This window comes from Leptonychotes weddellii, chromosome 4 (genome assembly GCF_054177405.1).
Source record: "Leptonychotes weddellii isolate Sample4059 chromosome 4, ASM5417740v2, whole genome shotgun sequence".
NCBI lineage: Eukaryota > Metazoa > Chordata > Mammalia > Carnivora > Phocidae > Leptonychotes > Leptonychotes weddellii.
In genome coordinates this window covers 88335492-88347338 of record NC_138372.1, presented here as the reverse complement: position 1 = coordinate 88347338, position 11847 = coordinate 88335492, and the positions used below count along the sequence as shown (strand labels likewise).

General features: G+C 39.1%; 1 protein-coding gene across 4 annotated transcripts in view; it reads left to right on the top strand.

Moving 5' to 3' along the window:
* Positions 1 to 3163: 3163 nt before the first annotated feature.
* Positions 3164 to 11847, top strand: part of DENND2C (DENN domain containing 2C) — a 38436-nt gene continuing 29752 nt past the window's right edge. For 2 of the 4 annotated variants that reach the window (XM_081815724.1, XM_081815723.1), the window contains exons 1-5: positions 3164 to 4206; positions 4743 to 4879; positions 5488 to 5600; positions 6238 to 6408; positions 10484 to 10580. In XM_081815724.1, the coding sequence (XP_081671850.1) occupies positions 3380 to 4206; positions 4743 to 4879; positions 5488 to 5600; positions 6238 to 6408; positions 10484 to 10580 (1345 nt within the window). In that variant the 5' untranslated portion in view covers positions 3164 to 3379. The remainder of the gene's footprint in view (positions 4207 to 4742; positions 4880 to 5487; positions 5601 to 6237; positions 6409 to 10483; positions 10581 to 11847) is intronic. The other 2 variants (XM_081815726.1, XM_081815725.1) reach the window with 1 other exon arrangement.

Genomic DNA, 11847 nt, shown 5'->3' with positions numbered 1-11847 from the left:
GGGAGGGAAGTCTGACTCATTTTGTGGTATTAAGAGAAAAAAGAATTCTAAAAACTGTTGAAGTTGTCACATTTTCTCAGTCTGTGTTTTTGTTAGGACTGTTGCAGCAAACTTGAGGAAGCAATGTCTAGGGACAAATGTGTGAGTTGGCTTCAGGGAGTTTTCCAAAAGATGAAGCTGTGGAGAGATCTAGGACTTGAAAGCTGGGCCAGCACTTAGGGCTTAGAATGTTCCTGGTAGTGGTAGTCAACGCAAGAAACTGGGGAGGTGGCGAGTGGGACATATAGGATCTCACAGAGAATGAGAGCCATGGGGAGCAGGTCCTGAGGAGGAAGGTGGCTCAGAATTTAATTAGGTTGAAGTCAGACATGAGATGCCTCCTGCTTTGGTGAGTGATTCTTATTTTTTGGAGGGGACAAAATCAGAACTTGTATATAAGAATAGACAAGCCACATTATAAAGAGTTTAATCTGTCAAAAATTGGAACTGTGAAATCAGATGTAAAGATAAATTCTCTGTACACTCTAGGTAGACATCCGTCTAGTTAGAATGCGTTAAAACTTTTTTGTTTCTGAAATCGTTTGTCCATTTTTTTGAAAGCTGTGGCATATTAATACGTACATTTAGGAGCAAGTAGCATTTCTGTTTATAATGCCCGCTTCTGTTAGGAGTGTCTTATGTTGGGGGCCTGGGTGGCTCAGTTGGTTAAGCGACTGCCTTCGGCTCAGGTCATGATCCTGCAGTCCCGGGATCGAGTCCCACATCGGGCTCCCTGCTCAGCAGGGAGTTTGCTTCTCCCTCTGACCCTCCCCACCCTCATGCTCTGTCTCTATCTCATTCTGTCTCTCAAATAAATAAATAAAATCTTAAAAAAAAAAAAAAGGAGTGTCTTATGTTGCTGTGCTAGCCCATTGCCACAGAAACACCATCAATACACATCATTCATATTTGTGTGTGAAGTCCATAAATTTAGCATTTGTTGCTAGTAATTTTCAAGTTAAATTTCTTTAGCCCTAAAAAAAAATTTCTTTAGCCTTAGCAAATTTCATCTTTCTTCCCACTTTGACCCATTCATACTTTACATTCATTCATACATTACATACATTCGCATAGTAACAAAGGAAAAGTAAAGAAAGCATTAACAAAGACTGCTGAAAACCTCTACTAGGCTCCTAGGGGAGAGAAAAATACAGCTGACCCTTGAACGACACAGGTTTGAATTGTACGGATTCACTTCTAGGTGGATATTTTGCGATAAGTAGTGTACAGCACTGTAAATATATTTTCTCTTCCTTGGGATTTTTCTTTTTTTTTTTTTAAGATTTTATTTATTTATTTGACAGAGAGAGACACAGCAAGAGAGGGAACACAAGCAGGGGGAGAGGGAGAGGGAGAAGCAGGCTTCCCGCTGAGCAGGGAGCCCGATGCGGGGCTCGATCCCAGGGCCCTGGGATCATGACCTGAGCCGAAGGCAGACGCCTAATGACTGAGCCACCCAGGCGCCCCTCTTCCTTGGTATTTTTCTTAATATTTTCTCTGGTTTATTGTAAGAATACAGTATATTAAAAAAGAATACAGCATATAATACATAGGTGTTAATCAGCTGTTAATGTTATCGGTAAGGCTTCTTCCTGCCATCTGTAGGCTGTTGGTAACTAAATTTTGGAGGAGTCAAAAGTTATAGGCAGATTTTCAACTGTGCGGGAGGTCGGCATCCTTCACCCTGGCCTTGTTCAAGGGTCAACTGTACTCCCGTCTTGTCTATAGTGAGGAAAACGTGAGTCTCAAGGACACCCTAAAATCCTTCGGAATCCTCTATGAACAGTAGAAGCGACAAAAGGATTTTCAGTTTAATAATGAGTGGCCGCCGACTGGCCCTTCTCATTGTATGCATTAGTCTTTCATGGAGAGTTCTGGGCCTGGGCGCCAGACGGCGCGGGTGGGTCACTCAAAGCAAGGAAGCTGTGGTGGCAGCCAAAAAAAATTCTGCAACAACAGCTTTAGTATTTTGGGGCTTTGGGTTTTTTGTTGTTTTTTTTTTTCCACTCACATTAACTTTCCTAAGGTTATTTAGAATGATTTTTTTTCATTAGATCCTCATCCAAGTTTAGTTGCAGGCAAAGCTGGTTTTCCTACAAACTTGTACGAATGGTTGAAAGGAAAGTTGATGGAAGCCCTGATTAACAATTGTCCTGCCTAGAATACATTTTGTGTGTGAACTGTCTATCAGTTTTGGTCAGCTGCCCTGACAGAGCCGGGCCAAGATATTTCCCTGCCTGTTAATCAAGGCCCCACAGACAAAGCTCAAGGAAGGATGACCCCTGCCTCAGGAAGTTTTGAATCAGTTGTTATTTATAACCAGTATACAGGAGAACTTGAGATCGGGTCTTTACTCAGCTGATAAGAAAAGTTCTGTGCCAATTTTTACATTTGAGGAAACATTTATGGGCCTCAATGAGTGAAGCCTGTATGTGAAAGCAAGCACTGTGACAGAGCCTGGAAGTATTTTTGCCGATTTGGGTCAAGGGTGTGGTGGCAGTGATGGGCAAAGTTCAGTTGGTGACAAAATAGGTTACGATATTTTAAAGCACCTGATAGATAGTTAATGGCACATTGGCTTTTCGTTAGCACCGTGCATATGGAATCCTGTGCTGCTAATAGTAAAGTTGAAATCCGGGTATGTTGAAATAAGGGCTAGTGTTATCTCCCCACGTAGGAGAGAAGGAGGAAATTAGGTGTTGATGTGTTTCCAGACTAACTGGCTCTTTCTCTGGATGTATACATAAACTTTTTAGTTAGTTGAGATGTATTTCTGTAAATGTGTGCTTTTTATAATACTCTGTTGGTCCTTGTTTCATTAAGAGAAGTTTTCATAACGAATTGATTTTATAAAATAACATTGTATACTACTATGTGTAATCTCTTATAAAACCTCATTCTCCTAACTTTAGGAAATTAAATACGGCAGAACATTAAAGCTGACAATTTGAGAAATATCACAAGTAATATTTCCTGTGTTCTATCACCACCTTAGGAATGCGTTTATGGAGTTGAATTACTTAGTGGATGACAGGTACATTTTTACATATGCAATGTAAATGAATTATTTAGGGATAGATAGGCAGTGTTGTAGTGGACTTTAAATTAGGAAATTATAAAACTGTGCTAACATATGATTGTCTCTTTTTAATAGGAATATTCAAGATAAAGTTGCAGCTATTTTCAACAAGGTGATCAAAATTTTTCTTTTTAAAAAGAGCTTTCCAAATTAAAGATGAAAGGAAAATGCTGGAATTGTTTGGATTCTAACTGACAGGATAAAGAATACAGTATTTCATAGTTACTTAAAATGGAGCCTCAGTAACATTCAGACTTTGTCATGCACCCAACTGGGAACATGGATGCCGGTTTTTCTCGTTCTGCTGTTCAGACACTGTCAAGAAGCCACTGCAGAAATATCAAACAAAAAATTTCTCAGTGGGAAGGAAGAACTAATGGTATATCTAATCCAGAGAAGTGGCATCCAAGGGACTTTGGAGTGAGATATAATAACTGTCATCAAGAGATTCTTCTTAAGAAAAATCCCGTTGCTGAGGGAAAGAGCAAAAAGTTGGATATAACCAACTCTCGCAATGTTGGTCTAGATATTAATGAAGATGCGAAAAGCCAAGATCAAACTGAGGATGAAAGTGGGAAACGTGGATGTGAGGATACACACCTCTTTAGAAATGAATCAGAATCCAACTGGGTATGTTCTCGGGTCAAACAGATCGAAAGCTGGAAAGAAGTTGTTTTGGACCCAGAGACTTCCTTACCTCCAGGAAATTTCTATACCTCACAGATCCTGTGGAAGAAAATAGAAGCACTCCCCCCGGATAAAGTCTTAAATTTGGCTTTAGAACGTTGTGACTCTTCAGAAAAAGAACTGAATTTCAGAGTTCTGGATAGTTCATATGGAATAACCAAGAGCTTAGAAAATATTTACTCTGAACCCGAGGGACAAGAATGTGGACCTTCTATAAATCCTTTGCCCAAACCTCGCAGGACATTCAGATATTTATCTGAATCTGGTGTTATGCCATGTAAAGAAAGAAACTGTGACAGAAAATACTGTGAAAATAATTCTTGCGCAGAGTCTTGTTTGGCCTCTTCTCAGGAACCTGAACCAAAGAAATATGGCAGAAAAATCAGAGGGAGATCTAAAAGGTGTGTTTTTATTTGCTCTGTAATGATTTCTAAGTATTGTCCTTACAAAACTACTGAGCTTTTTTCTTTTCAAAGCCATTTTCATTTCCCTGCATGGGTTACAGGCCTAGTTTGATTTTACAGGTATTGATTAACCCAAGGGAAAAGTACCTACAAAAGGAAATAATATCTAAGACAATTTGTGGACATAAGAACATCAGAAAAACTTGCATTTTGTATCTGTAAAAATATGTAGAGAAGTAAGTACATTCTTCTGCTTCATTTAGGACATGCTGATCTTGGCTTCACTTTCCTTTAGAGAGTGAATTTAATAAAGTTACGCAATAAGGAACATGAATGTAATTGGCCAAAAGCCTCCAATTTTCTCATGGTGTATATAAGGTACCAGCCTAGTTTATTATTCTTTGGTATCTGATAAAACACCTTTGTAATTTTGCATACAAGTCCTTTACTTATTGATTTCTCTCTATCATACCAATTTAAAGAAGACTAGAGTTTTAAAACATATAACTTTAAAATCTATCTCCTTTCTTAAGGAAATCCTTTGAATTTGAGGATATTCAGCACTTTCGAAATCGGAGCTCACCGAAGATTCATGAAGAACTTGGAAGAAATTCTGGCTCAGCACTTTATTACACACAGTCGGAGGACAATATCTATGAGGATATCATATGTATGTGTCCACAAACCTTGCAATTAAATTTTTTTTTTTTTAAAGATTTTATTTATTTATTTTACAGAGAGAGACACAGCGAGAGAGGGAACACAAGCAGGGGGAGTGGGAGAGGGAGAAGCAGGCTTCCCGCAGAGCAGGAAGCCCGATGCGGGGCTTGATCCCAGGACCTTGGGATCATGACCTGAGCTGAAGGCAGTCGCTTAACGACTGAGCCACCCAGGCGCCCCCCTTGCAATTAAATTTAATGAGTATGTGTTTGGTGGGGCCCTTAACTGTAGGATGGTATTTTCTTTTATAATCAAGCATATCTTGCTGTAGCTATTTCTTTTAAATACGGAAACTTTTGTCATATAACTTCTTTTATTCTTGAACGGTTTTTATATCCAGTTTAGTGGACTGCTCGGTTCAGAAGTCGATGTTTATAGTATAGTATTTTGAGAATTCTTTTAGCTTGGTTGGACGCCTGAGTGGTTTTCAAGCTTAGTGGGCCAAGCAATATAGGTTAGGAAGCTGAACATAGTTATTTATTTCTTTTCCTAGCTGTAGTCCCTTTGTTTCCATTTAACTATGTTTCTCTAAACTTCGTTTTCCCATTATTTTTCAAGATCCCACCAAAGAGAATCCATATGAAGATATTCCAGTGCAGCCTTTGCCCATGTGGAGATCCCCTTCAGCATGGAAGCTACCACCCCCGAAAAGTGCTTTCAGAGCACCAAAGGTATAACCAAAGAATCAGTATAAGAAAACATTATATATAATTAACGTAAGAAAATATAAGAATCTTGTTTATGATCCCCACAAAAAGGTTAAAATGGTTTAACTAGGGCCAAGATTAAGAGGCACTGAAATATGGGTTTTGTTGGTAATGGTGGTTTTTGTGTTCTTTGTGGGGTTTTGGGGGAGCAGCACACAGCTTTTAGTTTTCTTTGGTTTTGGGGTTTCTGTTTGTTCACTTACTAGCACTTCAAAAAATGAGAATGTGAACACCTTTAGACAAGCCATGAGCTTTTCATTTCACTGTAGTTACCACAGCTCCCTATTAGTCCCACGACAGTCTGTGGCCTAAATTACCTGTCTCATCCCCGAAAGCATTCGTCACCCCCACAAGCGAAGGCTGCCTTAAGTTAATGAGGACTCTGAGCTGTTTTTTTCTGGAAACGTGATGACATCGTAGTAGAACACCGGATTAGAAACCTGAGAAATGACTTCACAAATGGGGAAAAAGAAATTCTGGTATCCTCAATTGAGGTGACTTGAAAGACAAGATACATCTTTTTCTAAGATAACTTGACCTTGAGACCATCGGCATTCCCTAGACGATCTTACCTTTACCAGTACATCTTCTCCTGTTTTAGCTTCCTCCCAAGCCTCAGTTCCTCCACCGGAAGACTATGGAACTGAAGAGCTCCCAAGCTTATTTACGATCAAAGCTCACAAAGGATACCACTTTGCCTGTCACTTTAACTGAATGGAAGCTTTTCCGAGCTGGAGAAGTTGCATACAGGAAAAGAAAAAATCTTCCCAGGGTAAGGACTCTAGTACTTTCATTCTTTGACTCTTACTTCATTTCCATAAATGAGAATAAATACACTTTAGACTGAAATGAATAATAGGTTAGAACTGATCTACTGGAATGAGAAGATTTGGAAAGCAGCCTTAAGATTTAGGTTTTTGCTCATGCAAGAAAAATGCATGTGTGGCTTTTGCCAGGGCTTCTTTATGGATCTGGAGAATTGATTTTAGATGGAAGCTTTCACTTCGGTTACCTTAGTTCTCATTAAAATCAGCTGCCTGTTTCAAGGAAGCACTAGAATCTCATGTAAGAGGACATTCTATTAAGCTGGCTTCAGTGTTGTTATTTTCTTTTTTTAAAGATTTTTCTTTATTTATTTGAGAGAGAGAAAGAGCACGAGCCGGGGGAGAGGGGCAGAGAGAGAGGGAGAAGCAGACTCCCCACCAAGCAGGGAGCCCGATGTGGGGCTCGATCCCAGGACCCTGGGATCATGACCTGAGCCAAAGGCAGTCGTTTAACCGACTGAGCCACCCAGGCACCCCAGGGCTGTTATTTTCACTCACTTACTTAATTGCCAAAGTGAACAGTTTTGTGCCTGAATTTACAGATTTTCAGTAATAACAAAGTATATGCCTTTAATTTGGGGCAAAAATTTCCATTTGGGGGAAGAAAAAAGAAATTTGACTCTTACTTGGGAATAGAAATTATCAGCAATTACATTAAATAAATGATTTTTCTCTCAAGGGAGAAAAGGCATTAAATCTAAATCATCTCAAACAGAGCTTTTAGAACCAAAATGAAGAAATTGGGATTATTTATAAACAGATATATGTTTTTAAGGAGAGATACTTAAGAAATTGCATGAAAATATTTTTAAATTCTTTATGTTACTTTGTTCTATAATTTAGAATGTTTTCAGGATAACTCTGCAGAAATGAAAAAAAAAATCAGATCATTCAAATAGTATTCCTTTCCTTAATCCCATCTGAATTAGCTGCATGTTATTCATTTGGCACACAGTGTTTGTACCTGATTTTAACATTAAACAAAAGTCCAGCTGTTTTTTGCTTTAGTAACTGCTGATCGGTTCCATGGGAAATATTCTGTTCCACAATACTTTAATTCTTCTGATCTATTTCCTGCCGCTCCCTCTTTAATATGTGAAGAGTTAAAGACACACGGCTTTAAAAAAGCACTAAACACATCTCTCTCAGTGAAAAAAAAAAAAAAGCAAACCTCTTTAGCTGTTTACCCTCCTGCGTATGGTGAGGAATATGTAAGAATCCAATGTTTAAAGAATTGCTAGGCTTTCTACAGTAGTTCTGTCCTCTGATACATCATGCTGGCGCAACGAAGCAGCCTCCCACATGGCCCAGAGACAACAGATCGTGTTCACAGGGGTGAGAGTACAAACACATAAGGGATTGCATTTAAGACGTGGTTCTTGGAATTACATTAACAAATATTTGGGAATAATGCATTGTAGATTTTAGTGAGACCCACGGAAATTTGCAGTGCTTTTAATTTCATGCCTCCGTGTTTTAGGTACTGTGGATCCCCCAAGTACTCGAAGCTTTTTCTCTTTCCAGCTCTAGGTGATAGGATCCAACTTTTCCTTTTCTAGTTATTTCCTCAGAGGTCTTTTGAGAAGTGAGGTGGGAAAATATGGCGATGAACTCTTGATGATCAGGCAGGAATAAGCTGTTAGCGACCCTCCTTGGATTAAATCCTATTAGGATGTTCTATTTGCAATGCAAAATTTTGACTTTTGAGTACCTTCAGCAACAACATTCCAGGAGGAAAGCAGTTTTCATTTACTTCCCCTTTGATGGCTAGAGCTATCCCAGGAAGGAAAACTGGTTTCATAGTTTAAAAATCACTGATCTAGTCCATATGCCTGTTCCCCACCCTTCCTTTCTTTCCCTACTGTGAAAGCCTGTGTGGGATTGTTTGCTAGAGTAGATTTCCTAATGTCTCACATTGCTCGTGTCAGCTGTGCATAGCTATATGGTTTCTATCATTTTGTAGGAAGAATATTCTATAATATTTCCTACTGTACCCTCCAGTATTTACTGCAAGGTAAATGTAAGCTCCTCTTCCTAACTCATAAGCAAAATTTCAATTTTATTATTTTATCTCATGTTTCTAGAGCAGATAGTTCCCTTTCCTTTATAATATTTGAGTCTCCTATTGAGTATAATTTTCAAATGCTTATTAATAATTATACTATTTTTAGGGGTGCCTGGGTGGCACGGTCAGTTAAGCATCTGACTCTTGGTTTCAGTTCAGGTCATGATCTCAGGGTTATGAGATCGAGCCCCATGTCAGGCTCCACGCTCAGCGTGGCATCTGCTTAAGATTCTCTCTCCCTCTCCCTCTACCCCCGCTCGAGCGTGTGCTTTCTCTGTCTAAAATAAATAAATCTTAAAAAAAATAATTACACTATTTGTGGTCAGTATATCTCCAAAATACATGTTTACTCTCATACGTCTTTCCTATAGCCCCTAACAATATCTTTTTATGTTGGATTATCTTGTTTTTTTTTTAATTATGGTAATATTTAAGAACATTGGTAATTTTTCACTTGAATGGCAGCTACAAAATTTTCAAAAGAATAAACTCATCCAGAAATGTGGGAATAATCTGCATATTGGAAGCACATGTTTCTCACATGTTATTTTTCTTTCTCTGGACTGATTCACTGCCTATGGATTGCCAGGATTGCTAGAGAAACAAGGACAAAAGAGAAAACAGGAACATTTTTCTCAAGCAACTTTGTTGGTTCTTAATGTTCCTAACAGTTGTAATTCTGGGCATTAAATATGTTAATTCAGGATTAATGATTAAGGAAAAGCTTGGAATTTTAAGAAAAAAGAAATATACATGGAAAACTAATGAATTCCTCCTTTTATTTATTTTTTTAAAGTTTATTTACTTAAGCAATCTCCACACCCACGGTGGGGCTCAAACGCATGCTCCACCGACTGAGCCAGCTGGACCCCCAAATTCCTCCTTTTAAAAGTGACTGTTCATCAGCTTGATTTTTTCCTCTCTTTTTAAAAGACTTTTTAGGGACGCCTGGGTGGCTCAGTCGTTAAGCGTCTGCCTTCGGCTCAGGTCATGATCCCAGGGTCCTGGGATCAAGCCCCGCGTCGGGCTCCCTGCTCAGCGGGAAACCTGCTTCTCCCTCTCCCACTCCCCCTGCTTGTGTTCCTGCTCTCACTATCTCTCTCTCTGTCAAATATATAAATAAAATCTTTAAAAAAAAATTTTTTTTGAGTTTTGTTGACACATAAGCCTACTCTATGTGCGTGTGTGTCTGTCTGTCTCTTTCACACACACCTCCCAGCAGCAAAAAAAAAAAAAAAAATCTGAGTAATGCTTACTAAATGGAGCCTGGTTTTTATACTAAAGTGTATTTGAGAGCCTCCTATTTTTATGACGTTTCTAAAATAAATTATAATATTGGTGCTCCCAGTAGTAAAGAGAGTATTTGCTGGGACAAAATCTTTGTCAGCATGATTATCTTCTTTTTGCGAAGAATTCCTGGGAACAGAAATAACTAAGCCTTAGCCTAGCTTCCAAGTGGAATGAATATTCCTCTTCCTACTCTGGGTGATAGGGAAGGCTTGGTCAACAAATAGAGTACAGTAGTCAGATTTCTTGCATGTTGTGACATAGAGTCACAAGGAATCTCTCTAAGAGCCTGTGCTGGGTTCTGCTGGAAAGGAGATACCCTTTTCTCCTTCTCTTACCCATGTTGTATGGACTTTATATTAGAACAACATATTATCTTAATAAAGATCATTTTAGGTTCCAAATTTTTAAAATGTAAAGGTTTTTATTATTTATAAAATGGATCTTTCTCTGAATGAGAATCACTAATTAATACCATCAAGACTTGGTATTGAATCTTTAAAAAGAAAAAGTGGGAGCATGGGCTGGTTCAGTCAGTGGAATGTACAACTCTTGATCTGGGGGTTGTGAGTTCGAGCCCCAAGGTGGGTGTAGAGATTACTTAAAAATAAAATCTTTAAAAAAAAAAGTTGATGTTGGTTTTAACTTGTACTTTGTTGGTCTTCTTTCAGCTTGTATTGAAAATTGCTGACATATTTGAATCTAAGAGAGGGAAAAAGAGGGTAAAGTTACACCCATACACTGGAAAAGACGTACCTCCCTCAAAAGGTAAGAATTGTTCCAGCTATCCAGAGCTATCAGCATTTGAGGGGAGAATTGTATAACTTAATGTTTATGTGAATTACAATTTTTGGTTTACTTTCCTATCCCACTTCAACATAACTTCTTTAGGATAAGGGATTGTTTCTTATTCTTCCTCAAATCCCTTTTATTTAGTTCTGTGCCAAGTAATAATAACGTTAAAAAATAAATAAGTTAATGGGGTGCCTCGGTGGCTCAGTCGTTAAGCGTCTGCCTTTGGCTCAGGTCATGATCCCAGGGTCCTGGGATCGAACCCCACATCGGGCTCCATGCTCAGCGGGAAAGCCTGCTTCTCCCTCTCCCACTTCCCCTGCTTGTGTTCCCTCTCTCGCTGTCTCTCTCTCTCTCTCTGTCAAATAAATAAATAAATAATCTTAAAAAATAAATAAAAATACGTTAAAAAATAATTAGAAACCAGTAAGACTAATTGTCTTTAAAAAAAAACAACCTAATTTTCATAGGCAAATTGCATCATTATTTTGTAATCCTACTTTGATTTATGGTCATTTATCAGGATTGACTCTTTTAGTGGAGAAATGAGCATATTAGATATATATAGACCACAGGTATGTGGTGCTCAACTGCTAATCATATACTCAGCTCAGTAGTTTTATCCTTCAGATGCCTAGAGAAAACTTACATTGTCTTTTTTTTAAAGATTTATTTTTTATTTTATTTTATTTTATTTTTTTACAGATTTTATTTATTTATTCATGAGAGACAGAGAGAGAGAGAGAGAAAGAGGCAAAGGGAGAAGCAGGCTCCCAAGGAGCAGGGAGCCCGATGTGGGACTCGATCCCAGGACCCTGGGATCATGACCTGAGCCTAAGGCAGACGCTTAACCATCTGAGCCACCCAGGCACCCTTATTTTTTATTTTAGAGAGAGCATGAGCGGGGGGTGGAGGGGGGTAGAGGGAGAGGGAGAGAGAATCTCAAGCACAGATGCGGGGCTTTATCTCACAACCCTGAGATCACGACCTGAGCCAAAACCAGCAGTTGGATGCATAACCGACTGTGCCACCCAGGCGCCCCAAAACGTGTCTTAAGAAACTTTCAACATCGGGCACCTGGGTGGCTCAGTCATTAAGCATCTGCCTTCGGCTCAGGTCATGATGCCAGGGTCCTGGGATCGAGCCCCACATCGGGCTCTTTGCTCGGCGAGAGGCCTGCTTCTCCCTCTCCCACTCCCCCTGCTTGTGTTCCCTCTCTCGCCGTGTCTCTCTGTGTCAAATA